Consider the following 13,346-nt stretch of genomic DNA (forward strand, 5'->3'; position numbering starts at 1 on the left):
TAGAAGTAGGACCACATTTGTTTGTTGGACCTTTATTAAATACATTTCTGCCGCAAGCTATTTCATAAAGCTATTTCATATTAGCCATGACAAAAAGTGGTGGAAAGATGCCTAGGGCTATGATGGTCCCCAGATAAGTTTAAAGGTTTTTTACACTAATTAGTACATCAATAATTGATTCTAAAGTAATTATGAACACTAAGTGTGGGTGCTGATTGGTCATCACTGTATATTTGAGTTTTATATTTTAGCTAAGTTATTTGGGGTTTCACCAGTGACAGAACTGCAGTATTAATGTAAGCTGATTAAAGTGTGGCTTATACAGCTTGCTGATTGTATAAAACAGATATATTGTATAAAATATAGACTGGTCGGGTCTTACCAAGCCTGGGAGCTCACAGCACTTATCCCGACTGGCCCATGATGTGCTGCAGACTATGTCAAACATCTGGAGCTGAAACTGTGGACAGGATCATAAAAACACACACAAACAGAGCAAATATACAAGGCTGTTGAATAGCAATCACTCATTTAACAACAAATGCAATTGGCATGCATTATAAATCTTATCAACACAAACATTTTATGAAGTCTAAACAAATTGCAGGGGATCACTGTTGAGGATGAACCAAATCTAAATAAGCAGAAACGTTATGCATTTACTAACAGTCATGCTTGAGATGCGTCTGATTATTTGTTTGGGCTGAATGACTGATTCTAATAGTTTTTAAACTTTTGCATGGTACAAACTCACATTACAACCCCCACCAGCATAATTACAAAGACAATTAGTCTCATCGGTTGTGCCGGCAGCCTCTGAGGAGAATAAAATCAGACGCACTCCTACACAATTAGACATAATGATCCACACATTTTGATGGAAAAACCAAAAGGCATAAAGTCTGTATTTACCATCTTAAACTGTGTGCCCATGCTTTGAATTCCACAAAATCATTATAAGGGTGAATCTGAGACAACGATTGTGCTTTCAAAGGCCTCAGAGCTTCAGACCATCTTTAATAATTATCAGACTCCAAACAAAGACTCCTCAGAAACAGTCCTGCACTTGTATACTGAGTTCTCTGTGTCTGTATGAGACAAAAGCTGGTCCTGTTATGGGCTCAAATGAGTGAAACTTTAAGGCCTGGCAAGTCTCATCTTTTAGGATTGAGGCTGAATGGCTGTGGTCTTACCGGCGCTGAGTTATCTTTCCTTCCACGTGAGCGGACCATGCGTCCCAGAACCTCTACTCCATCAATGGTGATGTTCCCTGCGGCGTTGATGGATTTCTCTCCCACCGTTTTGCAGTCAATCACCACTTTAGCAGCGGTTTTGCTGATGGCCACATGAAGCTAAGTGAGATAGAAAGTGAAACGTAACATTTAATGATAGAAAATAATTATTTAAGCAATAAGGAATGCTGCAGCAGATATACAGTTTATTGTATATAACAAACTGTCCAACCATTCGACCACAAAATGAATCATGTGCAAAAATACCTTGTGAATGATATTATAAGGAATTAAGGCTTTGATAAGTTTTTCTGAGCTCTACAAGCTATTTTTGCATATTATTTCATACATTTGAGGCACTTGTTTTTTAGGTATTTGAGTTATTTTGATTTGAACACAAAGCTAAATTAAAATGTTCCTTGAACAAAAAATTTATTAGATTAACATAACTGATTCAAATATTTTAAATGTAATGCAAATGACAAAAAGTCGTGATAAAAAAAATATAAAACTTTGATGTATCAAATATGATATATAGTAACACAATTTAAGAAAAAAAACATTTTTGTCTAAAAGTATGATAGTACAATAGATTGATTCAAAAGATTTTTGGCATCACTTTACAATAAGGTTCCAATTGTTAACTACTGTATGGTTAATACATTAACAATGAGCAATACGTGTATTACAGTATTATTGATCTTTGTTAATGTTAATAAAAATACAACTGTTCATTGTTAGTTCATTTTAGCTCAAGTCCATTAAATAACATTAACAGATACAACTTTTAATTTTAATAATATATTAGCAAATGTTGGAATCAATATTCACTAAGATTAATAAACGCTTTAGACGTATTTTTCATTGTTAGTTTAACTAATGCAGTTAACTAATGTCAACAAATGGAACCTTACTGTAAGTGTTACCGTGTTTTTATAAACATTATTTCAAAATGTCAGGCTTGACAGGGTCAAATATCAAATTCGAAGTTTTCCATTTCAATCTGAGACTTCAAGTGAGTCTCACAGAAACATTTAAGTTCACTAATGCACACCAGTGAAAACCAAATCAACCTTGCCATGTCTACATTCAGTGTCTCTCCTGATTTATTGTCAATCACTGCAGTCAGTCAGATGAGAGAACTGTAATTGTCCATAACAACCACCAAAGCTTAAACAGAACAAGCTAATACAGAGTTAGCAAAAGTTCATATTTATATGTCAGAGTATATTTCAGTATGAGATAGCACACGTCGCCTGTTAATGGATTTGGGGTCTAAAACTCAATTTTCTCCAGTTCACTGAATGCAATTGTAAGTGCGAGTGTGCTGTCAGACAGGCGGGCTGATAGTAGACTCAGACCAAGCTCATTATTGTGAAATCTCACATTAACGTCAATTATAAAGCATTATAAAGGGAGGCTGTTTAATGCTCAGAAATTAAACTTCTCTATCAGGGTAGAAAAAAAAAACAGGCTGAGACAGATGAAATTTGGTTAAGTCTGTGAGGTGCTCTGCTTGTGTTTGGCAAATGTGGATTTTAATACTGAATATCACCTTCCATTTTCTGAGTGGCAGGTGTTTCTGCAGCGAAAGCCAATTAGATTGTGCAGCTGCAGCAGTGACATGCTGTTTAGGCAGCGACGGGTCCATGTGCTGCATGAGTTTAACCTGACAGTGGGGCTGGGAGTGTTTATGAGTGTGTCTGAACTGGTCTGCTGGTGTGTAATGATGATCTGCTAAGCAGGAGTGGCAAAAGAGAATGAGAGAGGTCAGCATCACTCCTGTTTCAGCGTAGCTGGTCCCATCTGCCTCCTGATCAGTTTCAGGATAATTATTTTTCCAACATGATGGAACTGGCTTATTACACACAGCAGGCTATCCCCATTTTAAACATACAGTGATTGTTTGTTAATCTGTATTTTTGGCTTGTATGGTACTGTAGTACTAGCAAGGTTAGTATGGTTTATGCTTATATGTGTGTTTGTGTGCATTATTTAAAAATACTTTCAAAAATAATTTCATATTTAAGAATTTAATTAAAATATAATATCGTTTCATAATACAATTACACAACACAAGACAATGTTTTTCTCAGTGTTTGCTTGTCTTTTTTGCCTTTCCTCAACTTTTTATCATTGGCAAATCAGTGGAGTCTCTCTTTTTAAGGCCTAAGGCGAGCATTAGAGGCAAAGCCTCTTTAAGGCATGTCAGTTCATTTGACGGCCATACTCATAACGCCCCTGGGCAGCTTTTTCAAGTTCTGCAAGTACAGTCCTATCTACTTGAATTGTGACAAAACGAAATCTGTTTAATTGTTTGGCAAGATTACATTTAAATAACATGCTTTGAATAACAATTAAAAACTGACAAAAAATGTAAACAAAAACAACTAAATGAAACAAAACTAAACAAAAAACAAAGCAAAACAAAACAAATACAAACAAACGAACAAAAACAAAACAAGTTCAAAGGAAAACAAGACAAAGCAAAACAAAACAATGGTCCAGCTAATTCATACCAAAATAAGGAAATGATTATACCAATGCTTCTCGGGGGACTAATATTTGGATGTGAGTACGACTTTAGTAGGATGGCAATGCCAAGACAAAGATGCTTTTTCACAGCGATGGCATATTTACAGTCTGATGTTCTTTCCTACTTCACACTGCCCAAAGACAACAAACAGCGATTGTTGGGTTTTGCTGGATCTGTGTGCATGTTGGTGATTGGAGCAGTGTGAAAATAATGTTCTAGATCACTAAATCCTCCTGTACCTCTCTAAATCCAAGCGACCAACTTTAGAATGTTTAATGTTTATATCAGTGGAAACCAGCCGCTACAGCCATACAATTATTAGTAGTTTTTTATGCTGCTTTGTTTTTTGCTAGTTAACAAAATAGTCTTTTTTTATAAAGTTGATTGATTGTTTTTTTGGGGTTTTTTTTGGAATTCAGTTAAGTTTATTTTCCCCTCAGTGAAAGCTGATGGCAAGTATTCATTACCGTCTTTACATTATTACTTAAAATAAAGGATAATTTGACTTTATGAACTTGAATTGGATTTAAGGATGATAATATTATAGTAGGATAGTAATAGAAAGATAATAACACCAATGACAAATTTCTGAAATAATAATAATAATTATGTGTCAATACAATCAAAACAAACAATGTATCATATTATAGTAAAATACATTTTAATCATTTTTCCCTACTAAAAATCATTCATTCAAACATTAAATAATCTAATACCAATTACATTTTTAAATGAACCAAATGGGGGGTAGGGATGAATGAATGAATGAATGAATGAATGAATGAATGAATGAATGAATGAATGAATGAATGAATGAATGAACGGAGTTCTTGTTGTAGATGTAGAAACATCTACAAAGCTAGCATGTGACAAAAGAACATTATGAATGTGATTACACATTATTTATCACATATATCTTTATATTTCATGACATATGCTGTTTATGAACAAGTGTTATCAGAATAGCAATGTTTCACTCAGTTTGAAATTCCTCCAGATGTATTCCACACAGTTCCAACCTTGATTCTAAATGCACACAAGACCATAAAAGTACAAAACACTACCAAATAACCTCCATAAGATGAGCATGTATCTGAAGAGTAGCAGCATCCACATGACTTCCTCTCACGACCTTACAAAATTGCAACCATTGAGCACTGGTTTTAGAAAGTGTGGAACAAGTCACGGTTGAGAGGAACGAGGCGTTTTTAATAGAGGGCCAATGAGAGTCCTAGACCCTCTGCTCACATCATCAGGAGCACTTCCAAGTCAGGGGTTTTGTTTAAAAGCTGTCATAACAACTGAAGCCAACTGTGCATTACTTGGGGTCAGTGGTATTGAGGATAGCAAATGCCGTGCAAAAAGGGTTTACATTGTGGAAATCAGACTCAGCTGTGGCCAGATAAACTCTCAGCTTTAGCCACAAGCCCTGAATACGAAGCTCATTAGCAGCTACAAAATGAAACCGTGCCAACTCAATGCTGTAGTGGCACTCTAAAAAGCAGATTATATTTGTTTGTGTGCTGAATGCTCACTTAAATGCAAATAGAGATAAATTAATGTAGTGTGTCTCAGTTTGCATTTGTCGCTCTGTTAAACACTGTTTGTGTTTATTTTTCATATCTGGGTTATTCTAAAATAATGGAGATTTTCTGATTTACAGATTTAATTCAGTTTTCTCCCATAAACGTGATGGTTAATGTTTATTTTGACATTACTAAAAATCATTATTGGTCATTTGATAAATAATTTTATCTTGTTTTATTTCACAAATTATGAAAGAGATTACTGAGTTTCAGTATCATCTAAAAACAAACTAATTAATCAAAATAAATAATTAAATTACAGCATTAAGTTGAAAATCTTTCAAAGGAACTTTAAGCAATGTAACAGTACACTTAAAAGCAACCCAAGTTGGGTTAAACATGGAAAAACCCAGAAATTGGGTGTTTTTGATCCAGCGGTTGGGTTAAATATTTGACCAGACAGTAGAAGTAGTTGTTGTTGTTTTTTGAGTAGGTTTTTTTTTTTTTACTCAAAATTACAATATTTCTTGCTTAAAATGAACCCAAAGTAAGTTAGAAATATATATATATTTCAAAGCCAATCACTGGCTTTGTCCATATTTAACCCAACTTTGGTTGTTTTTAACTCATCATTTTGTGTAATGGCACCTTTAAAATAACCAATATATTTACAAATGTATTTTTACATTAAAATATAAAATTACAAGTAACATTTTTAAAATAAAAAGATGTAAATAAAATGAATAATAATGTGATTAATAAAATTAATTACTGAAATTCAAAAAATCATTTATTTCAATTCAGTAATTTAGTTAAATTACAAATGAACCAAAAATGTATATGATAATGAATAATTTCTAAAACATAGACTGAAAATTCACTATATTCACATTTAAAATTTGAACCTGAAAGAACTTTTATACAATTCTTTTGTTTCATCAAAACACAGGTTTATAAAATTAATAGTAAAGTTTAACTAAAGTTTAAAAATGAGAAAAAAAAAAATCTGCTAATTTATAATGTTGTTCAAGTGGTATAGCAGATGAAAGGGACAAGGATTTTTCAGGAATCTCTTATATTAATAAAATAGAGTTTCTTGAAAAGTCAAGAGACATGTTTGTCATCAGAATTTGAGAATGATCCACATAAAAGTATAAAAGTTGTCTTCAGAAATCTATTGAACGAGCGATAAAAAAGACGAGTGAAAGTCTTCAATGAAAGTGTCTAAATCCTGCTTATTCCCCACCATTTAGATGAGACCGGCAGAGATTTATTTATTAATTCAGGATCCGGAGCAGAGACGGTGCTGAAGTAATCTGTATTACTCACAGACTCTAATCTTGACGAGCTCTGCCAAGAGGGATTACCCTACAAACACATCATAAGTGATGTCAGGAGAATACTCGCTCATAAACACACGCCACTGCATCAAAGGCTGCGGACGGCTTGTCATGCACTCAAAGGTCTAACACACTTGGCAGGAAAAGGGAATTATAACCAGACAAGCAACACACAGAGCCTTGGAATACATCAGACAGCCTCTCAAAACTACTGGAGGGCGGAAGAGTGATAGAGAGCTCTTCACCGGCACCCATGTGAAGAAAGAATACAGAAAATGAACAGGACAGGGCTATCATAAGCCATTTTCATACTGTCAGGACTCTATAGTGCATGCTCTAGGTGAAATAATAATTGAAATTCCCCGGTTTATATTTTAGAAACATAGCTGACAGCATGACTTCCTGTTTGTTATTGACCCTCAAAGGAAGCTCATAGAACTTTTAACTGTTTTTGTTGTATAAAAAATTAGTGTTGTGAAATTAAGTTAATATAATACTGTATTTTAATGCCTACTAAGTTTTTTCCCCCCAAAAAGATGTGTGAGATCAAACAATAATTGGCAGACTGAACAAATGTAGAGATGAAATCTGAAGGTCAGAAAGCTTAGCTGTTACAGTAACTAACCAATTAACTGTAAACAATGTGAATCTACTGTAAATTGGAAAAACTTCAATTTTATGCCATAAAAAATTCTCTTGTGTCCAAACTCGTATGTAAGCAGGTGAGAATGAGGCAAAACAGACAGCTAAAATATACTTAAAAACATCAGCGCTATTTGGTTCTGACAGTGAAGGCACAGCTTTAAAGAAAATGAGGTAACTTTATAAAGGACAATGAGTGTATTCAGCTGTATTTGGTCATTTGGTGCATGAATGGTCATAGTATGAATTAACATAAACTTTGGTTACTATAATTCAAGCATTTCCAAAGTCCAGCTTAAATCATGACTTTCCTGACAAGAAATGAGACCGAAACACAAATGACTGTATAGTTTCTGTAATCATAGTCATAGCTGGATTATAAATGGAAGAAAGACTGACCTTATGGAAACTGCCATAGAAAATCTTCTTAATTTCACTTCCTTCGAAAGTCACCGTTTGAAATTCTCCCTTGTAGTCGTAATTGAAAAAGGTTAATGTTTTCCCTCCGTCTGAAGAGAGACAAAAAAAAATTGACTTAGGGTTTTATGTCTTTTAAGTGAGTGGTTCTCAAATGGGGTTTTTTCAGGACTAAGATTTTACATTGGACATCAAACGTAGACTTAATCAAACGAGTACTACTTATATCCAGCAATATGCAAAATTAACATGTCACAGACTGACCGTTTTGGTTTTAGCTACATTTCAGTGGTTTCATGCTCTCGCCAGCCAAAGTTTCACTGCAGAAAAGGCATTTGGGTCAGCCCAAACCATGTTTATTCCATGTTTACACACATTAATGCAGTCTTGGTTGCATTTTCTTTTACCTTGTGTAACCTAGAATACACTGGCATCTGCATAATTTTGGCCAAGGAATTACACGCAGTTTATTAGACACACAGCTTTTGACACCAACAACAAATAAAATGCAATGTGTTTTCTACACCCTTATAAAAGCAGATCATCCCATGTTTTTGGTTAGTGTAACTTTTCACGATTATATGTTTAGTTAGCAGTGTTTCTGTTTGCAACCCATTTTTGGGTTACAGCTCACCAGCTGGGAACCACTGTTTGATGAACATATAATTGATCAAAAGGAAAAATATATATTATTGTAGAAAATATTTAAATCATTTAAATCAAATTAAATTTTTTTAATTAAGATGAATGAAAGATTTTATGTTAGGCAGCATGAAGCAAATCAAAAAGAGTAACACTCACTATCAAGGATAATTCCCACAAGTGGCTCATTGTTTTTGTCAAGGATTTCCCACAGTGCAAAAGGTTCCTGAGGAGTTTCAGGCAGTATGCGGAACAGCATAGATATAGTGTAGTCAGAGGGAAGGCCTTCAGGATGTAGATACCTGTCAACATAAATCATACATATGCATACTCATTTACATCAAGTCTGAAATAATGAACTGAAATGATTTGTCACTTTTTTAAGTTTTTTTTTTTTTGAATAGCCCCACACATGAAATGTGCAAGGAAAGAGGATATCACGGAAGAGGAAGCTATTATGGCCACAAATTAAGACTGTGTTCTCTAATTTTAGTTAAATAGAGTTAGCCACACTGTACTAATTAGTTCCTTTGTTTTAGTTCAATCACAGAACGAATTAGTACAATGTGGCCACAACTTAACTAATGTGGCAACAAATAAATAAGTCTATTTTTCTGCATGTTATGTATAGGATCTGTACTGAACAATTTAGTTTAACTGATTATTCAACATTTGGCATCAGACTTATGTGAAACTTATGTTAATAGTTAGATCTAAATTTGTGAAGTATCAGACTATTTGAGAAATTGTTGATGATTTGTTGTTTTTTGAAAGTCTTGACATTCATATTGTGAGTGTCATCTTTTTAAATTAATTGATCTAATTTTTAGAGAGTTCCGAAAATAAAAATACAGATACACCACTCTTATAACTTCTCAACAAGAGCAAAAAACATGTTAAAAAAAAATTCTCCCCTGAGCCATTCCAATGCAACCCACATGGGACAAATGAATCAGACAAATCAGTGTGAAATATAACACAACAATGGCACTAAAATTTTATAAAACAAAACAAATAACTAAAATAAACATTGATCAATATTCCATAAAAAAAATGATGGTTGAATACTGCAAAAGAAACTGCACAACCAGTAAAACAGATCTTCTACTACACAAGCACTCTCCTCTGAAGAACAAATGTGAACTGTATCCAGAGCGCTGCCATTACCTTGTGAGTCTTTGGCCTGTCTCATAATCACAGATGAGATTATCATAATAACAGTGTTATAGTAATTCCCAGCTGCCTGAGTGCAAGTTAAAGCGAGGCTGCGGTTTGCGAGATTTACAGGAGAGGAGACCCTCGTGCTGAAACCCTCCACTGTAATAACAACATTCCCCCTGAGCGCAGGAAAGTGAAGCCTAATCTAAATATTATCGCATGCTAGACAGGAGGAGGAGGGTCAGTGCTCTGGGATCAGGCACAGAAGGCCGATTGCTCTTTATTTTGCATTTAAGTGAGGGGCTAATCTGTTCCTGCTCACTAAAACCACTTAATTTAGATTCCATTAAACTTGATCTGTATTATGGTTTTGATTTGACAGGTGACATCTTACAGCTAACACACATTTTCTCATTTCAGAGAGTTTCAGTTGAGCGTGCTGGTATGCTTTCTCACACATTCAAAAACACAGCACACACACACACACACACACACACACCTGGTAGGCTGAGAGACGAGGGCGTCTTTGTGCAACCGGTAGCAGGGGTAGCTGTTGAAAGTGCCAGGCTCCATTGAGACTCCTTGCACGCTGCTGTAGTGCTTCTCCACCAAACCAAACATCTCCATCATACGGAAGCCTGCGAAGGACCACAGATAAATGTCAAGTATGCTAATCTAATGAAACAGTACCATTTAACGTTTTGAGGTCGGTAAGATTTTTATGTCAGACTTTATTTTAAGGTCTAATTCTTGCAATTAACAAATCATTAACTACCACTTTTGCCTCAATAATCTCCCAACTTGCTGCTTATTAATAGTTAGTAAGGTAGCTGTTAAGTTTAGGTATTAGGGATGTGGAATATTGTCATGCAGAATGCGTGCTATATAAGTACTAATAAACAGCCAATATGATAATAATAGGAATGCTAATAAGCAACTAGTTAATAGTAAGAATTGGTCCCTACACTAAAGCGTTACCGATTTTTTTATGTTTTTGAAAAAAGTCTGTTATGCTCTCCAAGGTTGCAATTGTTTGATCAAAAATACAGTGTAAAAAATAACAGTAATGATGTAAAAATATTATTGAAATTTAAGATAAGTTTTGATATGTTTTAAAACATAATTTATTCCTGTAACTGAAAAACTGAAATTTCAGCAGCCATTACTCCAGTGTCACATGATCCTTCAGAAATCCTTCTAATATACTGATTTGGTGCTCAAGAAACATTATTATCAAAAGCTGAAATAGCTGGAAAACAGCAGCTAAATATTTTTGTGTAAACCATGAAATATTTTCTGAGGATTCTTAGAAATTTATTAGAAAAAAAAGATTTTAATAATATAAAAAAAACTATGTTATTGTAATTTTTGAACAATTTAATTCAACCTTACCGAATAAAATAAATAAATAAATAAATACAATTCTTAAAATAAATACAAATCTTAATAATTATAAAAAATAAATAAAAATCTTACTGACCTGAAACTTTTAGCGAGTAAAAAATTAATAACTAAAAACATTGAAATTCAGTCAGTGGCCTGCATTTCGATGTCTTAAAGTCTTTCTATGCTAAGACTTTCCTATGGCAGATTTCTATATTACACATTAGATTATAAATATTACAAATATATTACATATGAATATATTATTATATCATACAAAATAAAAAATATAATAAATATTTATAATTAAAAATACTTATAATTTCCCCCAAATAGTGTAAACAGTAGCTTATGGCAAAAACTTGATTTAAACAGCAACAATGGCTCAAGCAACAGTATGTTTGTCCATCTAGTGAAAGACAGGTCACATGTTTGACAGGAAAATTAGTGTGCTTTTTTCTTTCTTCCAGATCTAGATTATGGTGTGAATAATATGACCCACTGGTCCTAATTAAGTAAAGGGGTTGTTAAATACTGACAGTGGATGAATAGATCTAATTCCTCAAATAAATCCTTAGATCCTATCCTCCTTCCCAGCACAATGATGAAGAGGTTAGTGTGAACCAGGAGCATTTATTGTTGTCTTACCAGCTAAAGTGTTCCCGCTCATTAACATCGAGGGGCAAGCTGTAAAAGAAAAAAGAACAGAGTGTAAAACCTATCAATTCCCCAAGAACAAAGTGATTTTTGGAAATTATAGGTTACATAATGATGCATTCAAATATTTTTCTGTTCAGAGACCATTTTCAAACTTCAAACTTTTATTTTAGACTTGACATAAACTCACAAGGGATGATTTCAGAGCAGAAACCAGAAGAGCAAAGAACTTAAAGTAATCCAGAAGTAATTACCGTGCAATCTAAAAAGTCTTCAAACTTTATTCATATCACAAGTCATTGCTTACCTATCTTCCTCTGAGTCAAATGTTGACTAGCAAACATGCCAAGGACACTGGTCAATCGTATTGTTTAGTGGGCATTATTTAAAAAATATGTCTGACCAATCAGAGTATTCCAGAGGTTTGTGTAGTAATTTAATAATTAATGTTATCCACAGCATTGTGACATACTAGCATACTGAGATAGCTACCAACTTTGCTGCCGTACTATGTGTGCAGCAGGCACAATGATATTACGCAGCGCCTGAAAGTAGTCCCCAGCTAGGTAACTAGTTATGATATAGCTGGGGACTACTTTCAGGCGCTGCGTAATATCATTGCGCCTGCTGCACCCATGGTACGGCAGCAAAGTTCCTTGATTATTACGCCGGAATGAGAGTATAGTTCCTAGCCATATCGACCAAGAAAATCGCAACTTTTCATTTTCCGTCGGTCTTTGTACATAATGTAACTAAAGAAGAGTCAAGTTTTAAATAGGAAAATGATCTTAACTCATTTTTGATGACCAAATGCTAATGGTCTAATCAAATTCAATGGTCTATGCTAAGCTAAGCTAAAAGTGCTACCGCCAGACACGGAGATCGGCTGAATGGATTCAAAAACGGTAAAACTCAACTGTTTAACTCTAGGGGAGTTGTAAAATTAGCCTATTTTCAAAAAAAGTGGAGTGTTCCTTTAATATTCATTCTGTCAGGAGCACTATCGTCAAAGATGACTGACAATTAGCATACAGTTTGGATTGGCGGTATGGTTCTGTTATGGACAAGAACAGAACCATACCACTCTCCCATCCATGCAGCCTAGCATGCTCTCATCCATGCTAGGCTGCATGGATGCGCAGGGAGAGCAGCAATAACCCCCCAGGGTAAACAGAACAGAACCAACGAAAGTATTGCAGATATCGTTAAAGTTCAGTAATTTTGTGTATATTTTAGAATTAGTTTGATTCAAAGGAGAATCAGAAGGCTGGATCCTGACTGACAGAGGAGGAGTTGGGGATGGAGGAGGGTAATTAGCTATTGAGCAATGCGAAAACTGCTGATAAAACCTTATATATAGATGCTTAGATAGGTGTCGTATTCCTATAGGTAGATGGGGATCAGCTGAGAGTCAGCTGATGCAAGCTTGACTAACGTGATCTTCCAGAACTAACGCTACGCTTGATTATTGTGTAGCATTTCTAAGTATATTGCTTAAAACTAACAAGTTCTCTACCACATGTCACAGCAAACTGCAAGAGGAAGTTTCTGTGGATTCTCAAAGGGACGTACTGGCAGTCGCAGCCTCACAAACAAAAGTTATGAGCTGTTCTTCAATTTTCTTGAAGGCATCCAGATCGTCCACAAAGAACACATGTCTCTCGCTTGGTTTGCTGGCAATGTTCACCAGCTCCCCATAGTCAGCATCAGCGAAGCCAATGGCAAAGATGATGTAGCCTACAGTGAAACAAGAAAGCATTACTTTTATTGCAGCATTTAAAGTTCTATTTTTAACAGAAACAACCAAACCACT

General features: G+C 34.7%; 1 protein-coding gene across 3 annotated transcripts in view; it reads right to left on the reverse strand.

Annotated features, from left to right (window-relative positions):
• Positions 1-13,346, reverse strand: part of col14a1a (collagen, type XIV, alpha 1a) — a 121,910-nt gene that overhangs the window by 24,945 nt on the left and 83,619 nt on the right. For all 3 annotated transcript variants that reach the window (XM_079445624.1, XM_079445623.1, XM_079445622.1), the window contains exons 29-35: positions 13,106-13,270; positions 11,525-11,563; positions 9,993-10,131; positions 8,495-8,637; positions 7,676-7,785; positions 1,194-1,352; positions 383-460 (exon numbers count right to left, since the gene is read on the reverse strand). In XM_079445624.1, the coding sequence (XP_079301750.1) occupies positions 383-460; positions 1,194-1,352; positions 7,676-7,785; positions 8,495-8,637; positions 9,993-10,131; positions 11,525-11,563; positions 13,106-13,270 (833 nt within the window). The remainder of the gene's footprint in view (positions 1-382; positions 461-1,193; positions 1,353-7,675; positions 7,786-8,494; positions 8,638-9,992; positions 10,132-11,524; positions 11,564-13,105; positions 13,271-13,346) is intronic.

Source organism: Barbus barbus (assembly GCF_936440315.1).
Source record: "Barbus barbus genome assembly, chromosome: 21".
NCBI lineage: Eukaryota > Metazoa > Chordata > Actinopteri > Cypriniformes > Cyprinidae > Barbus > Barbus barbus.